Source organism: Numenius arquata, chromosome 9 (genome assembly GCF_964106895.1).
Source record: "Numenius arquata chromosome 9, bNumArq3.hap1.1, whole genome shotgun sequence".
Classification (NCBI taxonomy): domain Eukaryota; kingdom Metazoa; phylum Chordata; class Aves; order Charadriiformes; family Scolopacidae; genus Numenius; species Numenius arquata.
In genome coordinates, this window is record NC_133584.1 from 42,943,924 (window position 1) to 42,964,396 (window position 20,473).

At 45.2% G+C, this 20,473-nt stretch overlaps 2 protein-coding genes across 3 annotated transcripts; both read right to left on the bottom strand.

The window, feature by feature from the left end:
* Positions 1–359: 359 nt before the first annotated feature.
* On the bottom strand, positions 360–8,932 carry ADI1 (acireductone dioxygenase 1). The gene is made up of 5 exons (XM_074153417.1): positions 8,744–8,932; positions 8,162–8,281; positions 6,382–6,561; positions 4,212–4,336; positions 360–1,544 (listed from the first exon to the last, which is right to left on the bottom strand). The coding sequence occupies exons 1-4, from the start codon at positions 8,861–8,863 to the stop codon at positions 4,214–4,216; spliced, it is 543 nt and encodes a 180-aa protein (XP_074009518.1). The 5' UTR covers positions 8,864–8,932; the 3' UTR covers positions 360–1,544; positions 4,212–4,213.
* Positions 8,933–10,560: 1,628 nt separating this feature from the next.
* RNASEH1 (ribonuclease H1) lies at positions 10,561–18,111 on the bottom strand. 2 transcript variants are annotated; one of them, XM_074153412.1, is made up of 9 exons: positions 18,081–18,111; positions 17,905–17,963; positions 17,710–17,825; positions 16,994–17,188; positions 16,327–16,426; positions 15,810–15,864; positions 14,601–14,685; positions 12,329–12,453; positions 10,561–11,615 (listed from the first exon to the last, which is right to left on the bottom strand). In XM_074153412.1, the coding sequence occupies exons 2-9, from the start codon at positions 17,952–17,954 to the stop codon at positions 11,529–11,531; spliced, it is 813 nt and encodes a 270-aa protein (XP_074009513.1). In that variant the 5' UTR covers positions 17,955–17,963; positions 18,081–18,111; the 3' UTR covers positions 10,561–11,528. The 2 variants fall into 2 exon arrangements, with proteins under 2 accessions (XP_074009513.1, XP_074009514.1); XM_074153413.1 differs by having other exon boundaries at positions 17,905–18,086.
* Between the last annotated feature and the right edge of the window lie 2,362 nt (positions 18,112–20,473).

The window sequence follows — 20,473 nt, forward strand, 5'->3', positions numbered from 1 at the left end:
TCGTTCAAGCTAAATCCTGGAGTCAGAAACCAGGCAGGAGAGTGCCTGTTCTGCCAGTGGGACCTGATGCTCTGAGTGCATCATTTTATACTTGTCAAGTTCAGCAACCAGGACAGGCAGCTACCGGCAGCACAGCCCCTGCTCTCCGCAGCCCAGGGCGAGACACCCCCTGCCGACAGCAATTCCCTTTTGTAACATCACCCATTTGTAGGCATCCCCAAGTGCCTGGCGTGGATGTTACTAGATCATTGCCAACTGGCCGTGAAATGTCTTTGCAATTAAGAAACTCAGCCAAAGACACTTGGCCCAGGACATAAAAGAAGGGAGGCAGCATCACAGATTTTGCAGACACCTGTTTTGCCCACCAAATTTATTAAAAATCCCACTGACCATCCACAGTTTGCTTTGAGTCCACTCGCAGAACAGCGCTCTCAAGGTGGTAATAACTGAGAGACTGAGCTATATGCCACTTGGGAAAAGTTTGAATTAAAGCAGAAAATAACACATAGGTACCAAAAAAGCTACCTTCAAACCCCTCAATTCAGTACCATTTCTCCTACCTTTGTTTTTTTTAAATTCTAATCCTTGAGGAGTTGAAATATTCCCCTTGCCTGAATTAATGCTGCCAACGTGATGCTGCTGGAACCACTTACATAAATTTTCATACTACATCAATGCACTGAGATTTTCCACTAGATGCAGTAAAACAGACTCATGTTTTTGGACCAAAAATCGATTTCACTTTGCACTTTTAGGTATGTGGTATATGGGGAAAAAAAAAATAAAAGAAAAAAACAAACACTAAAAAAATTGCCATGAAAATAAACCATGTTTTTGATCTGAAGGAACGGCATGTTCTGCCTCCCTTCTCTCCATTCTCCGGAGTGTTTTCTATTAATATTAATAATTTTTTCTACCCAGCTGTTTCCTCTCAGTGTAATCTCCCATGTAATCTCTTCACAGGTGTAGAATTTTTATACCCGATCCAAATTTTCCTGGCTGGCAAAAAAAACACTTTCAGAAAGCAAAGCTTTCACCCTTTCAAAGACACCTATAGCACTAAAGGGCACGGACTCAAAAGCGTTGACAGTAAGACCCCCGCAGCCCCCGCCACCTCTCAGCGGCAGAATGCATTGTGCCATCAAAATGATGAACGATCTTCAGCGGGGCGATCGTGTGTTATTCTTGACAGCTGGGAGATAGGAGCTGTTCCGGGTGTATATGTTCCTCCAGAGAGGCAACAAAACAAGTGGGTTCAGTCCCGCTTCCCAGGTCACATCCTACATCAGCAAGCTGTTGAAAGCAAGCGCTGCGGGCAGCCGCTTTCCTGTCCACCCCTCGTCACTGCCTCCAAACTGTAAATCTCTCCCGAAGAGTGCGGTACCTGCTCTCTCTTCCCAGCCGCTCCCCAGGTCTGTTATAGGTTGGCCGTGCTGTAATGGGGTTCCCGAGAGCCCACGCCGCTGCCTCCGCTTCTCCTTTTGCAGGGAGAGATATCAAAATGGAGAGGCCCATAGGAGGAATGAGCAGTCTCACGTTGACTTCTGTTCAAAAAAAAAAAAAGAAAACAAAAGCAGAGAGAAGATGTATTCGATTGGATACTCGGGACTGATACCAGCACCAGGAGAAAACAGTGATTTCACTTTACATTTGGAAACACAATTTTCTGTGGCGTCACAGAAATAGTCAAAAGTCAAAGGAATAAAACTTGCCACAGGCAGTAACTGTCATTTATTCCTGTAGCTGAACCTTGAGAAATCCCCTATGTTTATTCTGGGACCAGTATGCCCCCGTGTGCTGTACAAGAGGACACCGGAGTGCTCCTTCCAGGCAAGTGGCACAGAAATCCCTGAACCGATGAGGCAAACGACGCGGCACAGCACCCGTGCAAGCCTGCCCGATGCGCCTCTGGCTATCGCTAAACTTCCTGTTTGTGAGTAACACTGATCTTCCAGCCAGGCGTATGAACCACTGCACAAAAGCCAGTATAGGCTTAACGGAGCACTGGGTGGGCTTGCATTTCGCAAGCGGGGCTTGTGCCTGCACCCCTTGCCACAAACTGAGCCCCCAGTGGCAGAAAGAAAGGGTCAGCTGTCCTCCTGCGTCTCATCCAGCTTGCAACCCAAGACTGCAAAGCAGGAAACACGTGCCTTTCTTATTCATCCTTTCCAACCGTTAAGACAAAAGTTAGTACAATTTCACTTCAATATTGCGACTTTGTTTTCAGAAACCCTTAATGAAATAAAGCACCTAGATGTTGTTAAACGTAACGCGGCTACAAAGTGAGGAAAACATTGTTGCCTGCTGAAGAAGGGCACATCCATAGGGAAGAAGAGCGGGAAAGTTCAATTATCTACTGTCTGTCTGCTACATTAGGAAAATTCACATAAGCCCGGGCTTCAGCTTCTTTCTAGAGTCATGTTTTATTCAGGAAACTGCAAGGCAGCAACTGCGATGCAATACTTGCATTGTGTTGGGCTGAAACGGGCACACAGGCGGCAGCCAGCACAGAGCCTGTGCTGTCACCATCCACTGAGAGCTGGAGCAAGCTGCGCATCTGCCCGGCTGACATCATTCCTCACTGTAAAGGGCAAATTCATGCCAAAATGCTTCAGTGCCCACTGCTGAGGAGCTGCGTGTCCTGCGTAACCACAAGGCATTTACTGAAAACTGGACCAGCGTGTCCAAGTCTACTCTCCTCCACCTCACAGCTCAAGAAACCGAGGCACGCAGTCAGGGATTTCTCCTGTGTTACAGAACAAGTCAGCAGCAGCCCAAGGAATAAAAGCTGATTAACAATTACAGAAACACTGTTGTTCAATGCGTCCTTAATGTCAGCACAAGAAAAAAAAAAATCCCACACCCAAGTCAAAGTAATTTTATTAGTAACTCACAAGAGCAAATTGCTGCGTTTTACTGAGAGAAAACCACAGCTTTATGTACCAGGGCAGAACCAGGGAAGTTGCATACTAAAATGCCGATTATGCAAATTTATCTTACGAACATTTTTAGACAAGAATGAAGCAAGGTTTATTTTCTTTAATTAAAAACAGAATCCTACGTAGTTCATTAGCATGGATTCAGAGCAGAATGAATATTAATGTAGCCCACCTCTCCCAATTCTACCTGCCAGAAATATCAGGGAAAAAAAGGTTAGAAAATGGATTCCTCAGCAACTGTAAATGCAACTGGCTGAAGTCACTGCAAGGCTGCTGGCATCTTTGAAAGGTCACAGTGACCAGGGAAATCTTTTTGACCAGAAAAAAGGCAAATGATACTGTCACCTTCAAAAAGGTGAGAAAAGAGGATGTGGGGAAATACAGGCTGGCCAGCCTGACTCCAGTCCCCACGGAAATTATGGAATAAGCTATTATGAAAGCTGTTCCAGGCACATGAAACACCAGGTGATGAAGAACAACCAGTTAACACCAATTTCCTAAGGGAGCATTCTGCCCAACCATCCTGCCTGCCACCGAGGAGGCAATGACAGGCTCCACAGTGGAGGGGAAACAGCAGATGTCATTCCCCTCGACCAGAGCAAGGCTTTCAGGAGCCTTGTATCCAGGCTGTGTATGAACTACAAGGCAGTTGGAAAAACTTCTGGATGATCGGGCTCAGAACAGTCAGTGGTTCAAGTCCGTCAGGTGGTTACAAGTGACATTCCTCAGTAGTCAAAACTGGGGCAAATCATGCTGAACATCTTCCTTAACAACGTGGGGTGCAGACAGCCCAGATAAGGACACTGCCTTGTCTATTCTGGAGAAGAGACAGCTGAGAAGAGACCTAACTGCAGTTTCCCACTACAGAAGGGACTGTAGAGAAGGCAGAGCAAGACTCTTCTCAGGCATTCAGTGAAAGGGCAAGAGACAACAATGGCAAGCTGCAATCAGGGAGATGGCCATGAAGAAGAAACGTTTGCCCATGAGAGCAGCTAAGTGCTGGAATGGGCACCCAGACAGGTTATGAAACCTCCACCACTGGAAGTTTCCAGACTTCAAGGTTTTGAGCAGCTTTGTCTAACTTTGAAGTTGGCCTGGTACTTCACAGAAGGTTGGACTAGATGACCTCCAAATGACTTTTCAACCTAAATTTTTCTATGATTCTGTGATTCTAAAGTGTATATGCAAACAAAAGTCTAATCAGTGAAGAGCCACCAGTCACATTTATTCTGGCAGGGCTTCAGGTTGTTCCACCTCTCAGGTCTCAGATACCATTACTGTGCTTCTTCAGCCAAAAACTTCATATACTGTTTCCGAGCAGGAAAATCATCAGCCGGCCTGTTGTATGGTGTCCAGACGGGTTCTCCAACAAATAGCCTCATTGCCTTCACGTAATTCTGTCAAAGAATAAGAAGTCACAAGTAATTTAAGATTAGTTCCTTTCCATTAGATCTTAATTCTGATGTTAACGGTTTCATTTGCACATCTGCGAAACCATTTCAAGATGGACTGAAAGCTTCACATGTTCCAAAAAACTGTACCACTACACTGTCGTTCCTGCTCTCTGCTACTGCAGTGGAAGATTTTGCACCTATGCAGTGATACATTTTGTCACAACCAGCGTCTCCAGGTCAGGCAGAGACAGTACTTCTCCCCCTTTCAAAGAAAACAAAAAATATCCTGTCTTATACAAATTATTTTGCGCTGGATCTGCAATACTGAGCAATGCAGCAAAGTGGGTGTCAGGAGGATGGGGCCAGTCTTTTTTCAGTGGTGCCCGGTTACAGGACAAGAGGTAATGGACACAAACTTGAACATAAAAAGTTCCATCTAAACATGAGGAGAAACTTCTTCACTTTGAGGGTGGCAGAGCTCTGGAACAGGCTGCCCAGAGAGGTGGTGGAGTGTCCATCTCTGGAGACATTCAAAACCCACCTGGACACATTCCTGTGCAACCTGCTCTAGGTGGACCTGCTTTGGCAGGGGGGTTGGACAAGATGATTTCCAGAGGTCCCTTCCAACCCCATATGATTCTGTGATCTAATTCCTACTTGCTTAGTTAAACAAGAGTAATCAGAATACTCAAGATGGCTATACAGCGCTTTTGAGGAATACCAGAGGCTTCAAAGTGAGAGCCATAAAAGCCTGAATGGGGACTGCAAGCACCAGCCAAAAAATAACGCTATGGGAAGTGAAAAGTCTCCAGATTCCGACAGGAAAAGCCCCTGCCACCAGTTAACCAAAAGTATGCCAAGTGCAAAGGTCCAGCTGTGACAGCAGAAAATGGGATTTTACATCCTGCAGAAGTACCCAAACCACTGAGTTATGGGGAACTCTCCTCTTCTGTCAACTATGCTACAGCTTTAGACCCTACCTATTTTGTAAACACTGCTAAGTGCTTATCTTGCACCCAGGTGCTCAGCAAATGTCAAGAATAAAGTTAGGTACATAAAGAGCTGAGCTGCAAAATACAAGGGTCTAGAAGCACCCAAAGACTTGACTTTGAAGATGGCACTTCTGTACTAAAGCTCCTGAAGTGGACAAACATTTAAGACTTCTTGTGGATTCAACCCCTGACATTTTGTCTATGTAAAGTAAAAGCCTTAAACGAGCAATTGTAGCTGATTCACTGTGGATTATCTCAAAATGAAAATACCACAAGTCAAGTTTTTCACCAAAGCAGCAGATATCTCTTTCACATGTACGGTAACTGCTATCTGGACAGCTAAATCAAAATTACACCGTTCTTAAGCCTACGCCAGAGATGGGATTTTGCCACACAGCAGACGGCAGTCATTTCCCCATTTTCCAGGGGTAACGCTGAGGTTACAAACATATTTATAAAAGCCCACAAGGACAGACACACAGGTCAGGACTCTGTGTGCCAATCTCACGATCCCACTGCCAAAAATACCCTCCAAAAGCAGGTCACCTCCTGTGGAGCCAGCATCCAGTCTAGCACACACTAGCTGCAAGTAGTGGCTCTGGACCCTTAAATCCTTCTTTCCCTTGAAGGTGAACTTAGCACTCACAAAAAATGCCACTGCTAAACACAGATATGCTGCGTCTATGCCCGTGAAGGTACACGACAAGGCAGTACAGAAGGATCCATCTCCACCACCTCTACCTCAACCGACAGTGGGGGCAATTGTGTGAGGGACAGCCGCAGGGCCTGGCTCTCACGGTGCTGTCACATAAGATATGCTACAGATATCACGTGGCAATGACTTGCAGTTACAGCTGAGGAGAGGAAGCTGGATTTGTGACCTGGAGATGAAAGGTTCAGATGCTGTGAATTATTTAGTATTTTTCATATTCCTACTTCATATTTAATATGTTTTGCTAATGAACTGCAAGTCTCAGGGCATGTAGTTACTAATGTGATATATATATACTTGCATGGATTTGTCATCAAAATTTACGCGAATCTACAGCAACATACGTTCTCATCCAGTGTAAATCGGTGATATATGCCGGCAGGGAGGGTTATCATGTCTCCTTTTTCCATGGAAATCCGGATCCATTTGTCATCCTTGTCTCGAACATCAAAATAGCCAGATCCATCTAAGATGTAGCGAATTTCATCGTCTAGGTGTAAATGCTCTTCGTAAAATGTTTTTATCTAGGAACAGCAAGTATCTCTTAAAACTACTGATCACAGAAAAACTGCAAGGAAATCTGGTAGAAACCTGTGGCAAAGCAGACAAAGTCTTTCAAAGGGTAACTGCACAATGATTTAACTAACAGATGAGACCAACAAGGTTAAAATAGCCAATCCAGCCAGCCAGACCCTGTCTCAGCACACTTCTAAGCAGGCTGCTACATTTCCTTTGGAAGACATGAATTTCTCTGGCAAGAAACAGCAGCTATAGCTGCACATAACCAGTCTCTCAACAACAATAAAGCTTACACCCATTTGAGAGAGAGACAGGTAAAACTTCCCACTGCAGGATTTAGTCCTCACAGTTGTTCAGTTTGGTCATTTTGTGCCTTTTTTTTCCCTGACATGCAAAAATAAACACAGCTACAGATTATCCCCCTCCCTCCCTCTTTTACACTAGTATAGGGTTGAATTAGCCCCACAGGCTAATATAATTCCATGTGAAAATGCAGTTATTGCCAAACATGGCCCATCTATGGCAATCTGATGTAAAAAGCATGTCACACCTGCCCCCACACAGTGAGCTGCAGCTCCACGCTCCCTCCTCCCGGGCAGCAGCAGCAACGTTCTATTTTTTTCCAGAATGGTGAATTCTTTGTACATTTCAGAGCACAGAACAAAACAAACAAATGTTTTAAAGGTTCAATTAACAGAGACTGAGCAGGTTAGTGCACAGAGAGCAGTGCAATGCCAGGTACCATCACGTGCTGAGATCTGGATGCTGTTTAGCCACGCTACTGCAGGTGTCCCTGAGCAGGTACTGATCCAGCGTGGCAAGGGGAGCAAAAGTCCACACGCCCTGCCAATAACAGCCCATCTTTGTGTCAGACAGAACCCACGCAGGCAACCTCAGTTACTACCTCATTCATCTTCTCATCAATTTAGCAGCAGTATAACATAATGGGCTTAAAACAAACTGGTAAATGGAAATTTAATGAAAATATGGAAGTGCCACTGGGTTGCTGTCCTCAGGCCGGAGCAGCACACCAGCACCCTGAAGCCAGGAGGAAGAAGCTCCTTCTAGGAGTCTCATCTGAGAGCCTGTTTCAGCTGTTTTGAAATAGCCAAGGCACCAGCTTTCCAAGTTAAAAAAAAAAAAAAAAAAAAAATCTTCTTGTATGGGGAATGTATCCCTCCAATTCCATGAGGTTAACATTCACTTTGAAAAGACTTATTTTGCCAGCAGCTGTGAGGATGTTCCAGCCTTCAAAGCCCATGCCCAGCTGGCAACCGCCTGCCTTCATCCCAGGGAGGCTCTCTGAGGACAGGGCAGCATTGGTGGGGCTCTGCTGGTAGGAATCCTAGTTTCGAAACGACAGAGTGATGAGAACTATCCTTAAACCCTTTGAAGGCGCCTACAGAAGCAGGCGGCTTCTGCTATTTTTAAAAGTAATATCAAAACTGATTTTTTTAACGTTAAGGACTTCAGCACAGGATGTGTTTTACACCTGGAAATCTCACCTCTGCTCAGGGTGTGCGGGGCTGGGAAGCCGGCTGCACACTCTAGCGGCAGACAAGACTTCAGCCTGCAGATCCTCAGCCAAAGCAAAGGCTCACATACCTTCTCCTCATAGTTTGGGAGCTTGTCTTTGTGTATGGTTATGATATCCATCCAAGAATAATTTTCAGCTCTCCGAATCTCTTTCAGACACGGATCAGTCTCATAGTTATCAGCATCCAACTGAAAAAAAAAAAAAAAAAAAAAAAATAGGCGAGGGAGAGGGGGGGAATGCACTCAGACTCAATTGCTTAAGTTCAGAACACTCAGGTAGAAAAGCCTGAGCTGTGGGAGTGTGGTTGGAGAGAGGGTGGTTCCGGGGGTAGCTCAGGTAGCTGCCACGGCTACACAAGGTGTGCCAGCTCCGCGGCAGGAACCTGCACCCAGCCCACCGCCCACAGACCCGCCTGGGGCCCCTTCCGCCTCCCCCTTCGCAGGCCGGGGAGCCCGGGCCGCACGGACATGGCGGGGACCTGCCGCCAAGCTCCTCGGGCGAGCACCGCCCCGCTTCTGCCCGCCTCCCTCCGGCCTCTCCCCGCCCCGGCGGGTGTCGGGGCCGCCCTGAGGCGCTGCCGCGGCCGGGCCCTGCTGAGGGCTGCGGCCTGCCCTGGTGTTCCCCCCGACCCCGGCCCCGCCGCCATTTACTTTTCGGTAGGCCACGCCGAGGCTGCGCAGCTGCTCCAGGCTGACGGGGCGGTTGGGCCGCAGGCGGTGTGGCGTCCGCTGGTCCTCTTGGGACTCGTCCATGTACCAGGCCTCCACCATGTCGCCGCCGGGCGCTGCGCTCCACTGGGCCGGGCCGGGGCGGGCTGGGCGGCAGCGTCCCGCCCCGGCGGGGCTGGAGGGGCCGGGGCGGGCAGTGGGAGCGGCCCCGCACAGCCAGCCTGTGGGGGGAGCCTGCAGCGGCCGCCATTTGCAGATGGACGCATGCCGAGCTGTGGAGCCGAGGGAACTGTTAATTTAACCTATGGCTTTAGGTTAGCGGTTGGACTTGATCTTGGGAGTCTAAAGCACAAGTCTTATGAGGGGCAGCTGCAGGAGCTGGGTGGGGTTGTTCAGCCTGGAGACAAGGAGGCTGAGGGGAGACGTTGCTGCTCTTTACAGCTACCTGAAAGGAGGCTGCAGAGAGGCGGGGATAAGTCTCTTCTCCCAAGTAACAAGCAATAGGACAAAAAGAAACAGCCTCAGGTTGCACCAGGGGAGGTTTAGATTAGATATGAGAAAAAAAATTCTTCACCCATAAAATTACAGCTAATCTGGCCTAATGCTGGTATTGTCCATATTTTTAGAAGCACGTACAAACCCACATCTGCTAAACAAGTACTCTCCTATAGCTACAGATACCTGAAAAGAATGACTCGAACAACCAGCGTCCTCTGTGGGTCCTTGAGCCCCTGGGAAGTCCTGTTGAGCTGTTGGAAGTATTGCTCACTTTCCATCCTTTAATCAGCCTTAATCTTGTAACTTTCTTCTCAGCTTTCTTTTGTCCTGAATTTTAAGAGTAAGAATGATAAACATTGGCATCAAACTAACAACCTCTTTCCTATTAGATTTCCTATTACAGAATTGCATAGGTTGGAAGGGACCTTTCAGATCATCTAGTCCAACCATCAACCTAACTGATAAAAAACATCACTGAAGCATGTCTCTAAGCTCTATGTCAACCTTTCGAATACCTCCAAGGATGGTGCCTCAACTGCTTCCCTGGGCAGCCCATTCCAATGCTTAATAACCCTTTTAGTGAAAAAATTTTCCTAATATTCATTCAATCTGATAACCTACCTGTTAGATTCAGGTAGTAATGAATTTGCCCACCATTATCTACGCTTTTTTTCCCCAAAGCTGCTGCTTCAAAAAATACATATACCCATACAGGAAATAGGATCTACATGTTTAACTGGAGATCTGAGTGGCAGATTATTAGATGCTACCTCTTTAGCACATTGTCACATTGTTCTGCCTCAACTAGAGATCTGATCAGGGCTGATGAGATGGTTTCCTTCAAGCCAAACTTCTATTAGGATAAATAGATGGATAATTGTGTGCATATATACAAAGAAAGCAGAGGGAAAAATCTCATAAGTGCACTACCTTACTCCTAGGTGAGCTTCACTGTGCAGTTTTTGATGAGAAAACAAATTAAAAAATCCTCACTCGTCTATTAACTACTGCCTAGCCAGTTTCCTCATTCTGTCACAATTCATGTGATTCAAAAGACATAAGAGCTCATACTTGGCCTCAGCAAGGATATTATAATGCATGAGAACTATTACGAAATCAAGCTGCAGCAGCTCTGCCATTCTGTAGAGCAATTAGCAAATACCAAAATATCGGTGACTTCCAGCTTAAGCCCTACTATTCAATGGTATGAAGGTACCGCACAAAGAAGTTGACAAAGATTAACATACCAAACCTGCTTTGTCTTCCCATATAGATGCATAGAAAATAGAACTATGTTGATTACTGGTAATTACAGTCTAATTCAAGTGCACATTAGCCATTCCATTAATCTCATCATCGACTGGAAAAAAAAGAAGAAGTCAAACACTTGACATCCAGAAGATCTGAAGAAGCTGATCATCTTCTAGTTCCATTTCAGATAAAATGGCCAATTACTACCTTTGGGACAACACTGAAGAGGAACTAACAATGCTAACGAGAACCAGTATGCAGAAAAAAATTACTTAATGGAAACAGGAAGCCAGAAACCAAGAGCTTGGACATTAAGCAGAGAGATGAGAACAGTAAAAATTCATGGTTCAGGTTTTCCTGTGACCTGGCTTTTTAGTTTGTTCACACTGCCTTGCAAAGTAAGTAACATTATAAAGAAATCTACAGATGGTGTAACTGATGAGACTGTGCGTGTTACAAGCCCATCTGCAGGGAGGTTAGTGCTAGTGCCAGAGCACATTAATGGACACCTCTGTGTTATGTCACTGACCTCTTACCAAACCGAACCACCCCAAAGTGTCCTTGTCCTCAACTATTTTGGGCTGTTAATATATTCCTCTGTACAAAAAAAAAATTTAATTTATTTCACTAAAAGGAAAATACAGAACACTTAGGATAAAGATTTAATATTACTTCTTCAGAAGTCTGTCTTCACGGTGAATTCAGAAGTCTACATGACAGCTAAAAACACTGACCATGGCCCTTCAGTAAGATGGAGAAAAACCAAACATTCTGCATCATCAACTAAATATTGCCTCGATTGTAAAAAAAAAAAAAAAACCAAAAAAAACCCAACAAAACCACACTATAGAAGAGAACTTGGTTGGTTTTTTCTCTCCTCAGAAGTTGGTATATGTTTAACACCTCAGGCCAGAAGTACAGTTCAAAGTTCAACTCCGAAACGATTACAGCAGTTCAAGTTGTCACTCTGATGTTAGTCCTTTTCCCTCCTACTGCAACAGTCTCTGGTCCCAGTACATCAGGACATTTGTTTACTAGCTCCTTCTCTTGCTAGTCTATCAGCCTCTTCATTTCCTTGGAAGCCAGCATGACCCGGAATATGCATCTGTTCAGACAAAAGTATAGGAGCGTTAGATATGCAAGAAATAAAGAAAAAAAGCACATACATGAAATTCGATCATGCAATACCCTTTCATTCATAGTAGGATAGCACCTGCTCAGAGGCTCTCTCCTTACACTTAATCCTTGTGTGTTCTTCCCAGGAATGTCCATAGCCTGCCTTCCTCTAGAAGTCTTGCTAAATTGTAAAAAATCATCTTTACAAGAACTAGCAAACTGGGTAAGGACCACCTAAACTAGCCTTTCAGAAATGCAGCATCTTAAAAAGTTCTGAAAAGCAAAACCAGAAATTGAGCTAAAACAGTTACGTTTTAAGCATAGACTTCCACAAACAAGTTTCCTCTACTAACAATACTGACAAAATAAAAATAATTATTGCAGGCATTTTTTAAGTAGTAACAAGAGACAGCAAACAAGTAAATAATACATTGGTTCCAAGAGCCTAGGTTATATTACTTGCTTTAACTAAAACAAGTGGATTCTCTGTATTTATGCTTTTACAGAGTGACCTTTTTGGAGATGTACAGATTTTTAACGTATAAACCATTTATTTCATTTTTTAATAATAAGCAATGAAACAAATGTTTGTACATTTTAACATACAATAATATTATTCTTTATAAAAATCTTAGTTATGGTGGAAGTTTTTACAAGAAGAGCAGTTAAGGTATCATTAAGAATAAGAAACGAGGTGCTTACCCACTGAATTTCTATGCCTTTTGATAGATTATCAAGTCTTTCAAAATCTTCTTTATTTATTACACTTGCTCCTGAACTTGTTCTCCAGCCATTTGTTTTCCAGTTGTCAACCCAACTCGTAATACCTATGCAAATACCATAACAATGCTATTAAAGAAGCGAGCAAGGATCAAGATGGAACAAACAGCCTTTTAATAAGACATTAACTCTGTACAAAGTCTCAGGAAAAGACACTGGAGACAGAAGATGCTCTCGTTTGGTTCTTTACAACTACCTTTCAGGATTGTATTTTTCCATTATTACTTGAATTACCTGACCATGTTTTCCTGAATAGATATTTAAAGACTACAATCTTGTATACACATTACACACAAGATTACACCATGAACTTCAAATAAACTGAAGCTAAGGATTTGCTTGATAGTACAGTCAGCCAGAGCAATTCTACAGCTTTATTTGAGAAATTGAGAAGACACACATGCACAGAGGAAAAACTGATGGCCTTATGGGTTCTGCAAACTAATCAGAATCCTTCAGAGAAGGACCACGTAAGAAGATTTCTACAGAACAAGGTCTAACGTTCTGGCCATCCCTTGCTGGCCAGAAAATTTACCATATTACTCCTTAAATAAGGATTTAAAATTTTATTATTTTTTAAGTACCTTTGCTGGTGTTGACAATGTAAGACATCCTTACTACTTTCATGACAAACAGACACGAACCAGAGAATCGCCAACCCTGCATGCAAGACCTTCTACAAAGCAAACCAAACCACATCCATTTCTACTTAATCACAAGCCTCGTTCTCTGGTATTTTAAAAAATAACCCCTAGACACATTTACAAAATAGCTTTGATTAAACAAGAGTGGAACCTGCACCTCAGTGACCCACAAAGCAAGAGCAAACTGCAAGCAAAACCAGAGACTAAGATATTGAACCTGAAGATTCTTCTTCTCCTCCCTCATACTTATGTGTCATACCTAAGCTTAACAGGAATTTTATCCAACTTCTGGATGGAACCTCTTTCATGCACATGCAAGCTAACAGAATTTGAAACAAGCAGCAAGCGAGAGCTCTAACAACTCCTTCCTTGACTAGCAGTCACTTGTGCCTACTCAGTAGCTTTCTGTCCTTTCTAGGGTATTGCTAGTTAAGGCAATGCTGGAAATTTTTCAAGGTAAGTTTTGTTTCACTTCCAAACATGAGCCACCTGAAAAAAGAAAAAAAGTGATACTCTTCCTTCATATTCCCCCACTTTCAGGAATCAGGAAGAGGTTCTGGAAAGCAGAGTGAGTTTTTTGGAGGAACAGATATAAAGATTTTTAACATATAAACCATTTATTTGCTTTTTTAGTAACAAGCAATGAAACAAATAATTATTTGCAAGGTTAGCATTCAAGAATAGGAAGTCATCCTAAGAACAGGATAAACACACCCACCCACCCCAAAACAAAACAAACAAACAAACCACTGAAGTGTGAAAGAGCAACATTTAATTTTTCTGTCAAAAGTTCAAAAAGTTTTGCTTAGAGTTATTTCAAAGAAAAACAAAAAACCAAACCCCAAAGTGATTTGGAAACAGGTAACACGTACTCTTTCTGTAAAAGTCAGAAATACAAAGAAGAAATATTTAGGCAGTTCAGAATTCTCACAGGAAGAAGATCTGAAGATCTGGGGGAAAGGGGAAGAAGGATTCAGAAATTAAGTCTTACTGGCTGCTTCATGTGGTATTTGTAGGAAATAAAGTATTTTCCAGATCTTTGGATGAAGGTGAAACCTCAAATACACAAATGTGGAGCATATTCGTTTCCTTACTTTTTTACTTCCAAACTCTCAGGCTAGAATAGAAGACTAGCCAGAGATTATATATGCTCAGAGTGTGTATTAGTACAGGCTCTCCAATCCAAACAAAACCAAACCAAACCCTACAGGATCACTACAACTCCTGAGTACTTTCCCGAGCACATCCTTAACAGAGTACATACGAACAACGTTTATCCTAGACTGATTAGTGAATGCCTTAAGATAAAAATCCTTTAGTTACTCCTGTCATTCTTTACTGTAACAGGCACTTTCTCTCTACTTGTATTTCATGTGGTTAGCAACTGATCCCTGCAATATTCTTAAGTGTTTCTCCAAGCAGTCATGACTATTGGAATCATGCATTTTCTTCCTTATACTCCTCCCCTCAGGCCACAGTACGTTCTGCGGGCCTTATGTAGTGAAATCTTGTGTCTTTAAGAATCAGGGAAACTAAAATCATTAACTTACCGTTAATAGTGAACTTGCTATCAGTGTAGATAATTAGTTTCTTGATGTTTTGACTCTTTGCTTGCTCTATTGCTTTGCAGGCTGCCTTAAGAACATTTCAACAGAATCACAGTTCAGAACAGTATTTTGAACACATGCAACTAAATAACCCAAGTACCTGATGCTAACAGAACTACAAAGACTATTACTGTAATCTCTCTATCGATGAGTATCAACATGCTTTGGAACAAAGGTTTGCAAAATTATGCATGCAGATGACTGCTTAATGCATCAAGGAAGCCACTTATGTTTCATTGGCAAAAAAAACCCACAAACATTCTGATGCTCAATCCTGTACTGTAGGACCAGCTCTGCCCAATTTACTATCAAAGCCTCTACCAACTGCACATCAAGTTTCAGGCATTTTCTCCATAACTTTGGGAAGCAAAGATTCATACCAGTTCCAACAGTCTGGAAACCCTAAAAGGTGGTTTTTCGGGTTTTTTTGTTGGGTTTTTTTTGGCACTATGAAATTAGTAACAGGGAGAAGTGGTTGAGTCTGGATATAGAGCTGAAAAGCTGTTAGTGACAAGTTTGACCCTGGCACACCACCATCATCTCTGCTTGTCCCTCACTACAGTGAACTTGCTGTACTTTTTAAGCAGATGAATTCCCCATTTCAGCTCATCTCCAAACACACAGGGCAGGATAGCAGCAGTACCAGAATTAAGAATGAGGTGAGAAGGGAAGACTAAATCTGCTGTTGCCAACAGAAGTTTACCTCAGAAGTAACAGAAGTTACTCCTGAGAGCCTAGAATTGTTTGTTATATTTATCTAAGAATATGATACTCTGATCCTATCAAAATAAGAAGTCAATTCTCCTCTTAACCACTTCTCAGCAGCCCTCATCCCGAGGTCTGAGACATACACATTAAAAATGCAAAGGATACTATACAGATTCAGGCTTTCCTAATGCAAGGCTGTTATAAATATCTCTACTTGGCCAAATGATATTTGGGAACTCAAAAAGTGAATTACTCCTTGTTCAAAAACAATAAAGATCAATAGAAGTTGAAGAGAACGATTCATTTTAAGTCATAACTCCTGGTATTTTGTGCACTTCCCCCACAGCTCCGTAACTGGTTTCTGAAGGCCAGAGTTGAAATAGTCATACGTAGCACATACCACAGTCTAACATGCAGAAGCATTTTAGGACGTTTACTACTTACATGTATTTCAGCTCTTTGATTCGTCTGCCGTCCAGGAAGTCTTTCACTGGTATTTCTGTGTTCAAAGAATAAATAGTAGATTAGTTACCCAAAATATTCAGTGCTGTACAATGACTACATATTAGAAAAATAAATACAAGGCGGCTAATTTTGTTTCTATAAAAGATGATGAAGACTCTACTTCTAACTTGACCTGCATAGTGCAAGCTGCATATATAGACCTGCCAACAATATGCAGTTTCTTTTGTTGTCTTCTGTGCACATCTATTTTAAAACTTTCTATATCACTTTAATTATAGCTTCAGCCCCTAAAAGTATTATTTCCAAGCTGATTTTCCCCACATTCTTACCTCCTAGAGAAGCTGATTTCTCTTTTCCCTTCAGTAACTCCCTAGTCTCATAGCACTGTCATTAAGAGTCTCTATAGCAGGGTTTCATGTTCAAAAGGAGACTGGTATTGTAAAATACACCGAAACAAACACTGCCTATTAAAAAAAGAATCCACCCAGCTACTTACAAAGGGTGGCCTGGTCCCCAGTAGACACCTATTCCAGCACGTGCCCTATTACGTCCGTTACCTGAGCAACAACCATCTGTATAAACGACTGCAAAGTCACCTACAAAAGAATCACCAAAAGCAGAAGTTCAAGCTCTCCTTCAAGGATGTAGTCTCTCCAAGCAGGAAGAAATGTCTGCCAGCAGATTAATCCCCCAAAATTCCATCCCCAGAGAGCCCTTCAAAATGTTAACTAGAGGAGCCATGAAAATTAGTAATGCAGAACACCAGAAGTCCAACTGCAGCTTCACACCCTCACTGCTCCCAAATCAGTCAGCCTCAAGAAGCATCTCCGCCTCACGTTCCATATTCTTACTACTAACTTTAAAACTTCCCAGCTACATCTGTATTTACATAGTCTGTAATCTAGCCACACATAAAATCACACTTATAATGACCAGATTAAGCTATACATTGACACCAGTTGAAGGCAATTAATACTACACTGAAAGACAATGTGAACAAATTTATCACAGCACATGGTTCAGTTTTAAAAAGAAACAACATTACATGGGGCCTGGTGCTGCCATACACAAACATCCCTAAAGCTTTCTCATAATTACACTGGTTATTTATGAAAGAATACAAAGAACTCAAAAAGAAATACATGAATAATGAAAGAGCTTACCCATATATGAAAATTTATCTTCACTGACTGTTGGTGCTGAGTATACTTCATCATGTTTTACACGCTTTGTAATGTGTTCTTCGTTTGTAGACTGTTCATATGGCCTTTTGCACGTGTTGCAACACAAGACATTTATTTCTGGTTCCTCTCCCCGGCTGCTGTTTTCCTGTGTTACAGCTGGAGGAACATGTGCCCCTTTCAAAAAAAAAGAAAAAAAAAAAGAAAAATAAGGAGTTCAACTATATACAAGAACAAATCTCCTTTGAAACAACTCCTTCTAAAGACAACAGTTGTTATCACCTATCAGCAATGATAGCCTGTTAAACTGACACCACCCCAAGCTATTAGGCAAAACACGTTACAGCATACGCCGGTCGTTCTTGATCAAACGGCAGCGGAGACACACAGGTTAACGGCCCTCACCACGGACACGGTACAGGCGATGTTCTCCAAGCGCCTACGGAAACACTCCCACCGCGCAGACACATCCATGGCAGCGCCCGGCGTTCCCGGGTTACCAGACCTCCGCCGGAGGAGGAGGAGGAAAACAACAAACCCAAGGCGCTACCCACCGTTAGGCCAGAAGCCGCACTGTTTACACAGACGCCAGGCAGCGGGCGGGCTGTGTCACAGCGCGGCCTCCCTCTACTCCTCCCCTGGCGAGCCGCCCTCCCTTCCCGCCCGGGCAGAGGTGAGGCGGGGGGAGGACGAGCTACCTGCCGCTTCAGGCTGCTGCTGCTGCTGCCGCACGAAGGCCCAGGCGTCCTTCTCGGTGGCGAACTTCTTGAAGCTGGCGGAGGGGAACTTATTCACTTGCTCCTGACACTCCGCCCTGCAACACAGGGGGCGGGGGGTGAGGCTGGCCCGGGGCCGGCTGCCCCCCCCACCGCCGCCCCGGCCGCGGCCCTTACCAGGTGCGGTAGACACCCGCCCGCCGGCCCTTGCGCACCGCGTAGAACATGCTGCCGCCCTTGGAGACAAAACAGGAGTGACTGAGCACCGCCACCAGCCACCGCAACATGGCGCAGCCCCGCCGCCATCCGCGCCCCCACCCCGCCGTCACCCCCTCCCTCCCCGGCCGCCACACCCCGCTCCCGCCGCCGGGCCGCCGCCGCCGCGCGTGCGCCGCGCCCCGCCCCTTCCCGCGCGTGCGCGGCGGGGGCTGCCCTACGAGCCGCGAGAGGGGCCGAAATGGCTGGAAAAAGCTGAGGGTGTGGGGGTTTTTGTTTTGCCCCACTGGTACCTCAGGCAGATTTTATGTAGTTTATAAATGGTTAAACTGTAGAGAATCTTCGTTTAGGGAAGAGACGTAGCTATTTTAGTAACGGTCCCAAATGGTTTCAAGGATTGAGTAAGGTAAGAAGGGATGTATGTGGCCCTGAGAACATGGTGACCCAAGAATAAATGTGGACGTTGTCTGACACACAGGTGGTAGCAGGGAGATCATTAGTTTTAATGAGCAATTGAGCAGTCAGAATGTTTTGCCAACATGAAAAGTGAGCCAAAGGACAGGTGAAGAAGATGAAGATTGAGGAAGAAACGACTCAAAATGAGGACCACCAGAAGGCACAACTACGAATGCCCAAAAGCTTATTATAATGCGTAAATGAATTCTTCGGAATGTGATGAATATAGAATCATAGAAAGGTTAGAGTTGGAAGGGACTTTAAAGATCATCTAGTTCCAACCCCCCTGCCCTGGGCAGGGACACCTCCCACTAGAGCAGGTTGCTCAAAGCCCCATCCAGCCTGGCCTTGAACACTTCCAGGGATGGGGCAGCCACAGCTTCTCTGGGCAACCTGTTCCAGTGCCTCACCACCCTCACAGTAAAGAATTTCCTCCTAATATCTAATCTAAATCTCCCCTCTTCCAATTTAAAACCATTACCCCTTGCCCTGTCACTACATCTCCTGACAAAGAGTCCCTCTCCGGCTCTCCTGTAGGCTCCCTTCAGATATTGGAAGGCTGCTATGAGGTCTCCCCGGAGCCTTCTCTTCTCCAGGCTGAACAACCCCAGCTCCCTCAGCCTGTCTTCATAGGGGAGGTGCTCCAGCCCTCCGATACGCTAATGTTTTATTGGAATTAAATTGACTATGTCTACCTGTTGTGTATAAATTTAATTTGACAACAGTATTCGGTGCACACAATAGGCGGAGCTATGCCCTGTGCACCCGGCGCCGCAATAAAGCATGTCTGCTTTCTAAACTTTAAATTGAGTCTTAGAAAGTTTTATCTGGCGGTTTGCGGTAACACCACAATAGCTGTATTTTAAAAGCCATCCAAGTCAGGTGGGAGGGGGGCACGGGATGTGTGAGGCCACGGCGGTTCACACAAACTCCTCACGCTGAAGGCCCCTGGGGTGAAGTCTCTCCAGTGCCCTCAGCTGAGGTTCTCCCCTGGCAGCCCTCATGGCTGTCTCTCTCCTGCCATCACCACCGGCGGCCTCTTGGCCCCCAAGAAGTTGTTAAAACGCATGGGAATAGCAAAATGTGGAATTACAAGCTGAAGTTGGCTGCTCTTAGGGTTGCTCGGGGAACGTGAGCACAGCTCTGCACAGCTCTCCTGCAGCCAGCCAAGAGCTGCACACCTGCCCCAGAGCAGGACTCGCCCCAGAGCAGGGAACTTCTCTGCATTGGCCAACGGGGAGACCTTGAGGCGGGGATCTCGCCTGGGATACCAGCAGGGCAAGGCTTTAGCTCCACTGCAGATGCACAGCCAGCCGCTTTCACCCAGATCAACAGGCAGGTCACTTCTTTCAAAACCAGAGCACAGCTTGTTCTTTTCAGCAGGGTGCAAATGGAAGCGTTAACCGTGCCATTTTTGTTATAGAATAACACAGTACATAATAACAAGTGATGAGAGAATACACGGAGCCCAGGACTCTTGTATCTCGAGTTAGTACCTTGAACACCGCTAAAGACTTGTGTGTTATTTCTAGTCTAATGGCAATTTAGTAACTGATTGCTGTGACATTTGTCTCAGCAGAAGCGACCGAGAGGTCCTGTTCACAGAAGCGCAGAAAGCAAAGCCCAGGCAGGGACCTGAGCTGGCAGGCCATTGCCCACCCTCTCTGGTTGTCAGCAGGCTCCCTAGCATGGCTTTTGGCATAACAGAGCGGAGCAGGCTCTTCCTTCTCCTTCCGCCCTCGCTGTCACCGGGGCAGCATCCCTGGGAAAGGGAAAGTGGTGTGATGGCGGCCCGCTCTTGCAGGCCCCGGCTGAGGGCGGCTCTCCCCGGGCCACTGCGCATGCGCTCCGCCGCGGCTTCTGTGCCCCCATCAGCTGCTGATGACGCCACTCGCGGGCGCCGTGCCAGGACTCCCAGCGTCCGCTCGGGCTTCGTGCTGGCGGAAGCCGCCGTCGACCCGCGGCACTGCTAGGGATCCGCGCTGCCCTTCTTCCGGGTCCGGCTTCACCCCCGCTTGGGCGGGGCCAGCGCCTTTCCCGGGCCGCGATCTCCGCCGCTCTCGCGAGAGCTCTC

What these genes read in the sequence shown, in the direction of transcription:
- ADI1 (XM_074153417.1), bottom strand. Translation starts at nt 8,863, where the DNA reads ATGGTGGAGGCCTGGTACATGGACGAGTCCCAAGAGGACCAGCGGACG. An exon ending in TCCCAAACTATGAGGAGAAG is followed by an intron (nt 6,562 to 8,161) that starts GTATGTGAGCCT and finishes TGCTGTTCCTAG; the next exon opens with ATAAAAACATTTTACGAAGA. An exon ending in GATTTACACTGGATGAGAAC is followed by an intron (nt 4,337 to 6,381) that starts GTATGTTGCTGT and finishes ATTCTTTGACAG; the next exon opens with AATTACGTGAAGGCAATGAG.
- RNASEH1 (XM_074153413.1), bottom strand. Translation starts at nt 18,014, where the DNA reads ATGTTGCGGTGGCTGGTGGCGGTGCTCAGTCACTCCTGTTTTGTCTCC. An exon ending in GCGGGTGTCTACCGCACCTG is followed by an intron (nt 17,826 to 17,904) that starts GTAAGGGCCGCG and finishes CCTGTGTTGCAG; the next exon opens with GGCGGAGTGTCAGGAGCAAG. An exon ending in AAGGCATAGAAATTCAGTGG is followed by an intron (nt 11,616 to 12,328) that starts GTAAGCACCTCG and finishes TTGTCTGAACAG; the next exon opens with ATGCATATTCCGGGTCATGC.